At 47.2% G+C, this 14635-nt stretch overlaps 1 protein-coding gene across 1 annotated transcript in view; it reads left to right on the top strand.

Moving 5' to 3' along the window:
- The first annotated feature begins 3720 nt into the window (after positions 1 to 3720).
- ITGB5 (integrin, beta 5) overlaps positions 3721 to 14635 on the top strand; it is a 55490-nt gene continuing 44575 nt past the window's right edge. Inside the window, exons 1-2 of the mRNA XM_010185410.1 lie at positions 3721 to 3802; positions 10799 to 11003. Coding sequence (XP_010183712.1) covers positions 10970 to 11003 — 34 coding nt within the window. The 5' untranslated portion in view covers positions 3721 to 3802; positions 10799 to 10969. The remainder of the gene's footprint in view (positions 3803 to 10798; positions 11004 to 14635) is intronic.

Below are 14635 nucleotides of genomic sequence, written 5' to 3' on the forward strand. Positions count from 1 at the left end.
CGGGACGTCCCCGAGCCGTCCCCGAGCCGCGCTGGACCCCGCACCCCGAGTTCTCCCTGTGCGGGGCGGTGCGGAGCAGCGCTGGCGGGCGCGGAGCGCATCCTTGGTTTGCGGTGCGAGGTTTTTTACACCTTGAAAAAGCGTGGAAGTGCTATATATACACCTCCCTCTATATACATACTTCAATGGAAGCAGCTCTAACCACTTCTGTTCAGGGAAAAGCACTTCCCTGGGATGTTTGGCTGAGCAATGAGTATTAATTGATCCGATGAGGAACGGCAGCATCAAGCGTTTGCTCTGCCAGTGTCCCATCTCCAGACTCTCTCCCTGTGCCCAGGGAGCGATCCTTGTCCACAGCGGGGATGCTGTCCTGGCTCCTGGGTGCACTCGGACACAGCAGCACAGTTTGTGACTGCTCTAGTAGTGCTGGCAATGGGGTTTGCTCTGGTCTCTGAAAATTTTTAAATAGAGAGACCACAAAATACCCGAGTCCATCATTCCGGTACTTATTCTTGCTGCTTAATGTTTTAATGAGTTATCTTAACAAGAGGCTCATCTTGCAGAGTGAGTGCTGTGGCACGTGACTGCAAAAACCTCAGAAGAGGTTTTTCTTAGCATTATTTATTTATTTTGTGGGTCTGATCGTTAGAACTGATGATTCAGTAGTGCAGCAGCCCATCTCAGGGATGAGGCTGTTAGAATGCTTACTGCAAGCACAAATACAGTGAGCTTGTTTCACCTTAACTGGATAAAGAATAAATTACAACACTTTTTTTTTTCTTTCTTTCTTTCGCCAAGCAAGCCAGTACATTAATCTCAGTTTGAGGAGCTGCCCAATCTAGGATTTCTTGCAGAACAGGTTTAAAATGAGGTCTGCTTGCCTGGAGCATCTTTATGAGTAAATTGGTTGAGTACCTTTTATGAGAGTTTCCTATCTTGTTCTGCATCAGTAGTTTGATGCATTAAAATCTCATCTGTCTAGTGGGATGCACTGTCTTCCTCTGCTTTTTCTGGGCTCACCTGCAGTTCAGCCCAAGGGCAGGATATTTTTTGGAGATGCTCTTCATGCCTGCTGGACACTGTGCTGCAAAATGAAATTTGGTGCAGGGCTTAGGACTCAGCAGCATCAGTATGAAGTGAGGTGTCTGGGGTGAGGAGCTCAGCAGTCCAGAGGAGTGGATTATTTTCCTCCAGAGTAATCCCAACTAAATCCTGGATGGAATTTTCTCCATTATAAGAAGTTTAGTTGAAGTTTAGGAGTGGTTTCATTAAATAAATCAGAATTAAGGAGCAGACTGAGTTTCTTCCAGTCAACCTGGTGCCTCACCCCAGCATCTGGCAGGACCTGAACTGGCATCAGCATCTTCAGGTCCTTCCTTTGCCCAGTTCAGGAAAGACTGCTCAAAGTCAAGCACAGCAAAGACTTGCATCTGGAAAATCTTGCATGTTTTTACTTCAACTCAAAAAGCTCGAGTTTCAGTCCCAAATCAGAGGGCTTCACAAAGCTCCATTTTCACAACAATGCTTTAAACGGTTTGGTTTTGCTCCAAAGTGGAAAGAAAAGCATACTTTGAAACTTCAAAAGCTGCCACTGGGAGGAATGTTACCCCATGGCTGGCCATAGGGGCTTGGGCTGTCATGAGACTTTGGTCATGGCAGTCGGTAGAAGGAGGAAAGCTTGGTTTTAATTCAGATATTACCGTTACTAAGTAAACTCTCAAAAATCCAGCGGTCAGCAATGGAAGTAAATATTATCATATTTCCATGCAGACGGGCGAGTGAAGCCGCAGGAGAGCCAGGGCTGGGTAGCCAGAGCACAAATGAAAGTGTTTGCTTTATGAAGCCCATTATTTTTGCCATGTTACCCATCACAGCACTACCAGAGCAGCAGCTCTTGAGGAAAAGCTTTCAGCTGTGTTGCAGGCTCTGGGAATGCAAGTGTTAATCTCTGTGCAAATTGTAACTCAGTAAAACAAGTTACATGTAACTTTATATTATGTATTTGTATTCTGAGCTCTTGCAACCTCCAGGAGCTAGAATATAACTTCTGAATGTGAACAAGGAATGAAATGCCTGGGTATGTGGTAATGGCCAGCAAAAAAAAAAACAACCTAAGAAGGCTCTTGTTTGGTATGAATGAGCCCAAGCAGCCAGTCTGAATGAGAGCCATAGAGAAAGTCCAGGGCTTTGCACTCCCGGGTTAGAGTTAACCACCTTGCAGGGAGCAGAGAGCCGTCAGTGCAAGGCCATGGCTGAGAATTACTGACAGGACCTACTTCTCTTTTTGCTTAAAAAAGTGGATAAAGCCTAGGGCATGCTAAGTTTTCTTCCAGCTGTCCAGCTTGATTCACTGCTTCCTGTGCTCACAGTCCAGCCCCGTATGGGTCTGACCCAGGCAGACACCACTTTTCAGTTTTTGGAGAATTATTCACATGGGATACAGCAAAAATCCCTTTTCCAGACCTCTTGGGGCAGAAAGTTCTTGGGACAGGAGAAAACTCCGTGTGGCTCTTCAGCAGCCATCAGCAAGCCTGCGCAATCTGCAGGTTATACCCAGTAGCAGAGTGGAGCAGTGGTGTCTGCAGATGCAACTGGCTGGAAACAGAGGCCTGACAATGCCTCTATTGACATTTGGGATAGAAAAAAAAATAGCGGACTCAGACTTTGAGCCCAAGGCATTACATTTGGAGTGTGCAGCCTCTGTGCTGAACCCTCGGTTGAAGATTTGTTTAATCAGTTATTGACAGTAGAGGTTAATAGCGGCACCCCGGGGAGCTGGGGCACCAGTGGTGTTGAAGGGCACATTCATAGCCACAGGCATGCTTAAACAAGCTGCTGCATTCAGAGCTGATGCCATTGATGTTTGCTTCGGCTTAACTTATGTGGTTCCACTATATTTTTAAATCCCAATGCCCAAATTGTAGATTTTTGCAAGCGAAACTTGCTTGGTACACCAGCAACCCAGGAGCAAAGAGCATCACTACAGTCTCGGTGGGCACAGAGCATCATGGGCAGGGAGAGCCCTCGGCTGCGGCGTGGGGCGGCATCGTCCACCCGGGCCAGCCTTGGATGCGCCCCAGTGCAAACACCCTGCTTGGTGTAACCTGGATATCCTGTGGAAATGACTCCTGCAATAAATGAAATGTAATTTGCTGAAGTGTGAGTCCACTGTGGAAATCACCTGTGTGGAAGGGGGAGATGAGTATCTTCCTAGGCTACTTTAAGATGAAAATTCTGGGAAGGGGACCTCCATATTATTCCACTGTAAAGATTCAGGAGATGTGCCTAAAAGTCGGTGTCTCAGGGGGCTTCGGACAGCCACCTCCATATTTCAGGGTAGTCAAACAGCTATTGTGTTCTGTCCACAGTGATGAAAGTATTTTGTTAAGCAGTTGAATGGATGAGCTCTTTGCTTAACTAAAAACCACTGAAAAAGAGGGAAGAAAAATCACTAGAGTTGTGTTTTGGTGGTTCTCAGCCCCTCAAAATCAGTTTCTGCCCTTTTCATTTTTCTTGGGAAAGGAAAAGAAAATGATAGCTCCTTACAGGTGAAGAGAAGTTTATTCCTTCTCTAGCCTTTTAAGCTCCTAGGAGATTCTTTGCTCTTGAAACTGAACTTACAATATGTTTAGCATTAAGAGTATCTGAGAAAATCCCTGTTTTGCAGTGAAGTAACCATTCAGTCCACCCAATTCTGTCATTCTCTCTTGCTGAAGGTCTCAATCTGTGCACCAGCGGCAGCGCCACATCCTGTGAAGAATGCCTCCTCATTCACCCCAAGTGTGCCTGGTGCTCCAAGGAGGTAGGTGGGCAGAATTCGTTTGTCTTGCACGCTTTTTGTAAGGCAGGGAGGGAGCTGTTCCCCCCTTGCCTGTTCCTGGCACTGTCCTGTGCCAGAAGGGTGGGTATGGGCAGTGAGGGCTCACATGCTGAGTGTATTTTGGGTGTATGTGTCTCTCCAGGTCTTTGGCACTGCAAGAAATAAGTCTCTGACCCCACTGGCCCCCATGCATCCTCAACAGAGCAGCACTGTTCCTTCAGTCTTTTTGTCCCTTCAATTACCTTCTTGTTTTCAGGGGGTGCAGGGTCCATGGGCTCTGTGTTGCAGGGAGCCTTGCTCGAAAGTGCTCTCCCTAAAAAGCCCCAGGCCCCTGGCTGGTGTCCCGCTACGTGTCCCTTGCTGCGTGGCCTGGCATGGCACAGGCTCTTTGTCTGTAACAAAGATGAATCTCCTTTCTGAATCTATTGTGTCATTTTGGGGACGACCCATGCTTCCGGCATCTGCATCGTGCCGTGGCGATGAGTTACACAGCTTAACTGCGTGCTTTGGAGTGACAATGCATCCTTATGTTGGTGCTGAAGCTTGTCGCCCATAATTTAATTTGGCCTCCTTGGTTTGTGAGAAATGGCAAATATCTTTCCCTGCTCCCTGAGGACTACTCACGAGTTTAGAGAAAGAGAGAGATATATTACTAAATATACATCTTATGATGTGTACTTATGATTTCTAGAGAGCACGCTGTGTGAAAGACCTGATAATGCCCAATGCATAGATAGCGGTTGTCTGCTTAGAGCCTGCAGATGTCCTAAATATTTAAAAGAGAAATGAGGATGCTTACAGATGTGTGGAAAGACCCTGCGTACTTGCAGGTGCAGCTGCTGCGCCAGGAACCAGCTTTGGCCTGTGAAAAACCCCAGAGCAGTGGATGATCTTAAACATCTTGATGGGCATGGCTAAGAATGAGGCTCTCCTCTTCCCTGCTGACCCTTTTTCCTCTAGTGTGGCCAATCTGGTCCCATTCTGGGGGAGGCAAGCTGTGGGGCTGAGCACACACTTCCCAGCTGTAGCAAGTGATGCTGAGGATACAGGTCCTGCCTGCATGCCCCTCTGCTGCTCCTGTCCCTCCTCCTGCCAGCCCTGCCCAGGGCGGCTGCAGCCCTGGGGGTGGAGGATGGAGATGGGGTTGGAGATGGGGATGGGATGAGGAGGGCTCCCAAGCCCTATGTTTTGTCTGGGTCTCAGGAGGTACCCTGGCCTCTGGCTCTCCAGGTCTGTTTTACTGGATTTTTGCTTACTTGTAAGCACAGCCACTGGTCTCCGAGGAAAACCTCCTAACGCTGCTAACACCATACTACCTGACAGCGTAATAGCTTCCATGTTTTTTTTTTCCACCAAGGCGGATGGTGTGCAGAAGAGAAAGGGTAAAGTAATAGATCCTGCTCTTGAGACATCTTGTAAACAGCTGTAAGAGCTCCTCTGCCAGCTGGCTAATCTGTGGTGGAGAGATTGGATCCAGGAATGCTGGCTGCTGAGCTATGGGTACCCAATAGCTTGGGGGTTTTTTTTTTGTTTGTTTTGTTGTTGGCTTTTTTTAATTCTTGGCCTCAAAATACAACTTTTTTGCAAAATACTGCCAGTGGAAATGTTTGTCTGGTGTTCACTGTGACCACTAATTGTATGGCAGCCCATGGGACAGGCAGCCCGACTCTTATCATGCAAACAAGAGAGTTACCAAAAAGAAAATACTCCTAAATGGAATGGAAGGGCCAAGAAGGAAGACGGGTGTTTACAGGGAAGTGCTGTAATACTTCCTGACCTCTAGCCTGCTGCTGCTAGCTATTTAAAAATATGTTTCAAGGTGTTTTGTGCCAAGAGCTGCGTGTTTAAGAGCTGCTGTCCCCATTACATGGTGCATCCTGAAACTTAGCAAGTTCTTATTCTTACTCTGTATTCTTTTTTTTGGAATTTACTGTTTGAGACTCTAATAATCTCTCTTTAGCTGAGATCATCAGGTGAGGTAATAGGACTGCAAAAGATCTTTACAGGTTTTTGACTTCAGAAGTTTTAAAACACTATTATAAACTCCTAATATCTGCTTTCTTTGCATAGTCATTTCACCACCTTATTTCCTTTCCCGCTGCTGCAGCCTAGCCAGGTACACTTATTAAATTGCTTTTAGTCTGTTTTCCTTTATTTCATCAGCTGTCATTTGCTGTGTATATTGCCCGGGAGTGTATTTGCCTGTAAAATTCTATAGCTCTGCTGCTGTTTAAGTGTCAAGGCTAAGATATTGGAGGGGTTTCCGCAGACATCAGTTATATTGTGGTAGGAAGATGATAACCTGGTTAGTCTGTCTGTTCTGCTCCCTTTGCATTTACTTAACAGGTTTGGGAACAAACTGGGCTAGCTCTTGTCATCTGTGTAGGCAACAATTAATAATTTTGTCAGGAAGTATATCTAATAGAAGTCTATAAGTATATCTAATAGAAGTCTATATATAATTATATAATATATATATGATATTATACCCCCTATCCTGATGGCTTTCCAAGTGCCAAAAGGTTCCTTGTATTTGCATTACCTTGAATTGTGAGGGTAAGAGTATGCATATAGACAGATGCTTAGAAGCAGAGTAGTCAACAGGCTTTAAATTTATAACTACCACCTCCAAACCTGTTAGTACAAGGTGCATCATGTCACCTCGGCTTGAATCAGCGTCTGTTTGCTTCTGTTTGTGTTCAGCATCTCTGCTCCCATCTGAGAGGGTGATGATGGATTAGTTGATGATAGTAGTTTCTGGTATCTGGCAGCCCCGGAGCCCCCAGGGGCTGCTGAACTAACCACAAGTTTTGGAATGTTGGAAATTTGGAAGTAGACCTCGATTCTGTTGGCTCATGGAAGAATACCTTAAAAGGCAGGACTTAAATGGGGTGATTTGTTTAGATGGCACTTAAAAGAGGAGGTATGAATGTGTGGCCTTAACCATCACCTGAGCATGCCTTGAAACAGGGCTGTCTGGGGGAAATAGGTGACTCTTGGGTGACAAAAACTGTTACAGCCTTTCCATCCATGCTGGAAGCTGAGGAGGTTCCTCAGCTTCTCCTGCAAGCTTCAGAAGAAGCTGGCAATGACTAGAAATCACTGACACGCTGCTGGTGAAAGGCTCTGGCTGCAAGCTGCACCCAACTTGTTTTTCAAGTGTGCATACAGTGTGTGTTCATCCATGCATTACCTATGTGGATGCATTTATATGTATACCTGCCAGATAGAGATGCACATTAATTAAACTGACATTTCCTTTTTGATTAATTGAATTGAACTTTCCCCAGTCACACCCTCTGTTTTCCAACAGGTCGCTTGTACCCCATCCTCTCCCATCTCAGGAAGGTGTGCCTGGAGAATGAGGAAGGAAAATCCAGTATGTTCCTAGAGGAAGCATGTAATTATTTTTTTTTAATGGAGAAAGCAGGCATGTTTCAGCTTGAATTAATGCAGAACTGTACTGATAAAAGCAAAAAACGGTAGGGATGTGTCTAGTCAGGAGTTAGATATAGTCAGTTAGATACAGTCAGTTTTATTCTCTATTATTATAGCATGGATCAAGCAATTTGTCTTAAAACTGTCAGACTGATGAGCATGTAATTGTCACACTGTCATCTCCATTCACTCTGTCCGCTCGTGTGCATTTGCTTTTGTGAGCGTGTCAGCGCAGCGGCCAGGCCACAGAGCACCCACCGGGCTGCCAGCAGCCAGCATTGCTGACAAGGACTAGGTGGGACCTACCCAAATTCATGCTCTGGGGCATGAAGCAGTGCTTGTGGCAGTTCCTGCTTGCTGGGGGCTACCTGCTGCATTTCTCGCTGGAGCAGGCCTGCAGGCAGATGGTCACAGGTATTTTGACACACTGAATTTCTTAAATAACTGAGAGGTGTCCTCAGGGGATACTGGGGTTTGAACCAGCGTGCCACATCTGAACTGGTGTGGGGCTGCCTTTTGGCATGGTTGCTCTTGAATTATTTGGACCTGTGTGATATTCTTTGCTCCTCAAATCTTCTAACCCTTTTTTCCTTTCGTTTAACGTCTGGGAGCCTTGATTTTCTCTGTGGTAGAAAACTCTGTGCTTGAGTTGGATGGTACCTGGTAGCTTTGGCTTTGGGTTTTGACCTGTGGGTGCACGTGAGGGGTGTTGCTTTGCAGGGTGCTGTGGCCATTGCTGGGGCTTTCCCGAGGCCACCATCACGGCCATGCTCAGTGTCACCCTGCCTGGGTTAGAAACCCAAGCAGAAGAAGGAACGAATCCTGGACCCCTCTGTGCTGAGCTGCACCCTCCTCCCCTGGGACATTTGCATCCCTGACTGGGAGGGGTGTTTTCCACCCCGAGTAATGCGACATTTCACTGAACAAGAATAGGCCTAGATTTGACTGGAGCTGCAGCTTAGCAGTGGTGGACTCATTTTAGAAGAAGGTTTAAGAGAAAAAATCTGCATCAAGTGTGGGGTACCTGGGAAGAGCACAGAGGCGCTGCTTTGTGCAGCTCCCTCAGGAGCTGTGCAGAGGCTTTCTCCCAACCTCCTGGGCTTCCTTTGGAGGACTTTTGTCATGAAGGCTGCAGAAGGACACGTCACAGCATTGACCATTTCTCACCGCTGTGCAAACAGGCAGGCTTGCACATGCACAGGCTTCCTGCCCCAAAAAATCTCCTGGTGGGTCCCACAGAGGTGTGCTTCTCACCTTGTGTGCTGGCACCGTCTCGTCCTTGGCGCAGGGATGCTGCTCTTGTACAGCCCTTGCTGGGATGCTGAACACTGATATAAACAGTACCATACCCACCACTGTCTCTCATGTCATTACGAGCTTGGCTGCTAAAGAGAGGCAGCTGGGGGAGGAAGCCACGATCCTCCTCTCCCTGGGTGCCCACCCCTCCTGGCTCTTGCTGTGCTACCCCAGCCCCAGCCAGAAAATGAAGCCTTAATTCAAAGCCCTTTGAAGTTGAGTCTTTTGTTCACATCAAGAGGCTTTGGAGCAGACCCCAGGGAGGATTGGAAATGCCTGATAAAGGTTGCAGTTGCATGAGCAGCCCTAAATATTGTCCTATTTGGATGCATCTCTCCGTTGTTACTTCCTGGGGAATAAGTAAAAGTTCCCAGCTGCACTCCTGGTGCTGTTTGTGTTGCTTTTTGCACAGACAGAGTGTCCTTTCTAATGGGTGCCCATCAGAAATGGCAAGAGGCTCACCTGGAGCCATGGTTCAGGCACGGGGAGAGCAGGAGAGCATCTCCCTGCAGGTGCCCTGCTGCTGGGTGGATCAGCCTGGGAGAGCGACTGGACCCTCTGGCTTTTTGCTGACTTTAGGACAAACTATATCTGAGAGAAAGCTTTCTCCAAGGCTGCCCTAAACTTGCTGCTCTGAAAAGCTGGACATTGTTTTTGATTTTGTGAGATATTTTGGTTTTCTGATTTCTATTTTGTCATGCTGGGGATGATTTAAATAGTCCCAGTCTTCCTTTCTGGAAGTTCGTCTGTTTACACGATGTGTTCCAAGAAATTCATGTTCGTATCCATCTGACGTGCCGTCTCCTTGGCTGGACCTTGCTGCTGGATGCTGGAATGCATATCTCACATTTTTCTAATAGCGTTGGGACCTTGTAGAGAGAAAATGCAGCAGAGAGCCTCTGTCTGTGTCTCGGGGCCCCACATCTGAGGCTGTCCTTGGGGGACCTTGGAGCACCCTGCAGAATGCGAAGGTGAGCTCTGTCACAACCTCTCCTTCCTTGATGTCTGCCCTGTTCTCTGCCATGCTGGAGCATCAGGAAAAAGTGAGGTTTATTCAGCCCTACACTGTTTTTTTTTTGCTGCACAGCTGAAGGAGGGGCTGATGTGGCTGTGAGCATCTTCTCTGCATTATTTCATGTCATTTTAGTCCATCAGCCCTGGAGCAGAAGACGATTGTCTCTATTGTTATAATGCAGAAATAAGTAGGAATCGTCTGTTGACAATTCAGTAAGTTTTGGGCGAGTGACTTGCTCTCTTTGGCTCTTTTTGAGGGAAAAAAATAAAATTAAGAAAAACATTCTAACAAATGGTCTCTTCGCGAAAGGCTGCATTGTGCAGCCGGGTGTTCCTGAGTGCTGTCCTGCACAAGGCTGCTTTGTACACCATGCACAGGACTCGCAGCAAGGGCTGGAGCTCTGGGGACGGGTGCTGGAATGCTTCCTGCCATGGCAGCCCGTCCTCCAGGAGCCTCCCTGCCTGTGCCTCCCTGCCTGTGGTGAGCATGGGCCACCTTTTGGCCACCTCCCATGAAGGCTCTCCCACCTCCCATATGCTTAAGGAAAGCTGCCCAAGACAGCCTGGACAGCTCAAACCACTCTGGCTGCGGCCACTTTTTCCCATGTGATGGTCTCCTGCCAATGCCTGCAATGTAGAGGTGTGAGAGAGGGGGGACACTTGATGTTTGTGTGGAGACATGCAGCATCTCGCCCAGGGAAAAGGGTGCAGGTCCCTGGAGCCACCCAGCCTCAGTCTCCAGCCTTATATCTTGACTTGGGTTGGTGGTTTGTCCTGCTTCCTGCAGTGCCATCTCCTTGTCCTCTCTTCTCTTGCAAAGCTCCTTCAAGGTGATGGACATGCAAAAAATAACAGTTTTTCACCTTTTCCCCTCAAAGAGATGGCAATTGGCTGTCCAGACAGCAAACCAAACACTTTGCCATGCTTTCACAGGGCTGAGAGCAAGTGTTGCTGCTGTGGCTGAGGTGAAAAGACAGGCTTAGCTTTCTGCTGTGGTGGTCTGAGAGAAAATTCAGTTTTCAAACCCTTGCAGAATGTCTTTTTTGGTAGATCCTTTTGACAGCTCAAGGCTCAGCGCAGGCTGCTTTAGAGTACAGCCACCACAAGTGACACCAGCTTCTCCTTGTCATCTCCGATTTGCTACAGATAGCAGCATGTCAAAACAAAGCCCCTGCTGTGGCATTGATGTTTCTTCCTCCCCTTCCCTTTTGTCCATTCTTCACCCCCCAGGAGTTCGGCAGCACAAAGTCCATCACGTCGCGGTGTGACTTCCCGCAGAACCTGATTGCAAATGGTTGTGCCGGAGCCATCGAAAACCCCAGCAGCAGCATCAGGGTGGTGAAGAATGTCCCTCTGTGCAGCAAATGGTCTGGCCAGACACACCTGGATGTCACGCAGATCATGCCTCAGAAGGTTGCCTTGAATCTTCGTCCTGGTGAGTCCCCAATGGCTCTGAGCCATATCCTGGCATGTGTGTCTGTGAGTGAGAAAGGGTGGCCAGGACATGCTGAGAGCGTGTTATAGCTCATGACTTTGTAATCCCCTAAAACAGAGGGCTGCTGGCCCCTTCCACAGCCTATGAACTTCAGTGGTGCATTACGAACAGGTTTGGGGATGAGGTGTGTGTCTTCCGTGAGAGGACACTGGTGTTGTGCAAAGTCAATCAAAGCCCACCCACGACTTGGTCAATACCAGTCTTAACCCTTGCATGTGTCAAAAAGGAGCCTGCTCAGCTTTGAAATGTAGTTGCTGGATGGAAGGAGTTAAAATAACTTTGGATCCTTCACCAAGCTGACAGTGCTTGACTCAAAACTGAGACAGCTCCTTCTATGAATTGGAAGCAAAAGCGTGTATCTGTTTTCTGTCAGTATGCAAAAGAGCCTTGGGATCAAGGCAGAAGATGGAGATTTGAACTTGTGACTCAGAGCCTGGACTGTCGCCAGAGCCCTGTTTCATTCCCCTGAGCCATCACTTTTCTTCAATATTTCCTTTTAATTAAAAATTAGAAGAGAAAGGCTGGGCTGAGCCATGCAAGTATGCTAGTTATCAAAAGTTTTTGCATGGTGGGGGGAGGCTTTAATGTGGGTTCAGAATTCTTGCAAAAATTTGGCAGGCAATATTTCTGAAGTGGGGGAAAAAAGCTCTTTATTGCAAAGTAAGAGGCAAATATAAAAGCTTGATTCAAGCAATTGGTGTGGGTTTCTGAGGCTTACAGTTTTGTGACAGCATACAGAAAAATAAAATATGATGTTTTGCTGAAGAATAACAGGAGTTTAAGCTGGTGCTCATGCTACCAGTGCTCTCCCAGAGCCTACCAGTTACTGCAGGATTTTTAAATTCTATGTGTTGGATTATGATCGTGTCTCTTAATTAACTCTTCCTCAGCACTATGACTGCTGTCACCAGTCAGACACTCAAACATAAAGAAATTTTGCATTGAAGCCTTAAAAGCAAGTACCCGAGGGTAGTCACCATTGGATGTATGGCTTCTGCAATTCAATGCTACTGATGAAACACGTTTGCTCCCATAAAAAGAGGGAGTTGTTATTAATCCTGTTTCTTGAGGCAATTCCTGGCAGAAAGGGCTGGCTCAGCTTCCTCATCTCACCTCCCACAGACCCTCCTTCACAGACAGTGCCCAGTGCTCAGCAGATTTCCCTTTCCCAATCCCCCGTGGTTTTGCCTGGCCAGAGATGTGGACCCCCCCAGTCTGGTGTGAGATCTCACTGCGTGGGTGTCCAGCTCCGCATAGCTTCCAGGGGTCATGCTGTTGGATGCTTTGGGCTGCACAGCGCTGGTTTGCTGTTCCTGCCAGCTCTCGCTGAGGATCACACTTGTGGCCATCTCCTGTTCTCCTTGGAGAACTCTCCAGGTCTGGGCTGAGCTGCAGGCATCGCTCTGAGGGGCCCCACAGCCATTCCCGTGCTGAGCTGCGGGCTCCCCGTCCTGTGCTCCTCTTGCAGAGCACCAAAGTCATTGCAGGAGGAACAGCATACCTAGATGTTTATAATAGTATCTCCCATTTTTGCTCTCTTGTTGATGTTGGGCAGCACTCCATCTTACTGAGGGCTGATGACTTCCTAAACCCTTGTATTAACATCCCCACTTTAAATTATCCATTAATCCTTGAGCTTGAGAACAGGTCCTGAGGGTTTCACCCTATGAACCTAAGACAAAAAGGAGACAATGTTGATTTAATTTTGGGCATGGAGAGTGTACTATTTCAAAGATGAACTCACACGGCGGTCTGTGGCGATGGTGATCTTTTATTCTTAGGCTGCTAAGCAGAAGCAGAAGCAGAAGGGAACGAATTGTCAATTGTTCGCTGATCCCACCCAGGCAGTTTGATCTATGCATCCTGTGCCAAAGTCACATCCCCAGATATCTGTGCCCACAGCTAATTTCCAAAGGTCTTAAATTGATGATGTCCTTCATAAGGTAGCTTTCAGATTGTGCATTTAGTTATAATATTGCTTTTTAATCTTGGGTCCAGCTATAAAGCAGTGTGTCCTGGCTAGATGAAAAATATGACTAGTGTAAAAGAAATTTTTAAAAAATGAATAGTTGCAAGTTACATTGCCCATCAAGCCTCACCAAGCAGAAAGCAAAGCTTTCTGTGGATAAGTGATGGTTGAGTTTGCATTTGTAAATTGGCTAAAAGCAGTTTTTCCAGTTTCTGCACTGCCTCTGTGTGACAGTATCCAAGAAACATTTCTGAATTCAGTTTTGAGTTAAAAACTTCTCAGTAAAAGCCCTAAGGAGAGGATGGTGGTGATGGTATGTGAGGAAGGAGGGGGCTGGATTATCCCTAGAAGTGTGAGAGTAATACTGTGCACAGAAAAATATAAATTCCTTTGCACTTACATCTACATACATTAGCAAAATTTTCTCTGAGATAATTGATTTGTGCAGTTAGGAATGAAAAAAGAACCAGGCCCAAGATCCTGTTGTTTTGGTGCCTCTCAGGGAGTAATAAATTTGTTACTATTAATGGAAGAAGGTTTGATCAGAGCATCCCAAATACCATTTCTGGCACAGGAATTCCCATTGTAGTTGTTGCTAAGGAAGAACAGCGTTTTGGAAATTGAAATGTTGGGAAATGCAGAAGGACACATCCTCTTTTTCTGACAGGGTTGGGTATTCCAGTGGGAAAAATACATATGAATTTTCCCAGAGTTAAACACATTCTTGTAGCACTGAATTGAAGCCAGGCTTGCAATCATGGTTTCTTACCATGTAATCTGTGCTAACAGGTTTTGCACTGTATGAACTATGTTCTCCTTTGTTCGCCCCCAGCATGCACGCCAGGTACAGCATCAGGCCCACCTGGTGTGGTTGAGCCACCCCGATGGCTTTGCTTGCCGCAGGCCCTGTGCTGAGTCACATCCTGCTGTGTGCCACATCTCTGTGCTGTGCTAGGAAAGTCCTCCTTCTGCAGGAAGCAAAAGCCAGGGAGAATAAGGAGGAATATTTATGGCAAGAGTTTCCTGCTTCCTACCGCTGGTATCTGGGCAATATCTGTGTGATGGTGCCTCTGTAGGAGACTGCAGGAGGGAGCAATTATGTGTAAGAAAAGAAGCCACCCTTGATCTAAACTTGCAGAGGCACCATTACACTGAGAGAAAGTCTTGGTTTAGGAGCTGTAGCTGACTCCTCTGGTACCCAGCACTGAGCTGGCTGAGATGCACAGAGAACTGGTGGAGCAAAGAGCAGACCCGTACCTAAACCCTTCACAGCTTTGTTTGCAAAAGGGACAGTCTCTCATCTTCACACGGGTCCCCCTAGGTACTGAAACCCTGCCTACTTCACCAAGGGGGTGGATGCTGCTGAGCCAAAGTGGCTGCTGCAGAGAGCTGGGAGAGGGTTTGTGCTCATGGGGACCCCAGGTGCCACACAGGGCTCCTGCTTGCCAGGCTGCAAAGCCCCTCATGCCATCTCTTGCCAGCACGGCAGTTTTGGGATGCTGCTGCTATGTGGTGTTGGGCTGGAAGTAAGTGGGAGCAGCTGTGCTGCTCTGGACAATGAGAACAATAAAACGTTTAGGGGAATGTTTTCACAATACTAAAA

The sequence above is a fragment of the Mesitornis unicolor genome, unplaced genomic scaffold (genome assembly GCF_000695765.1).
Source record: "Mesitornis unicolor isolate BGI_N332 unplaced genomic scaffold, ASM69576v1 scaffold4975, whole genome shotgun sequence".
Taxonomy (NCBI): Eukaryota; Metazoa; Chordata; class Aves; order Mesitornithiformes; family Mesitornithidae; genus Mesitornis; species Mesitornis unicolor.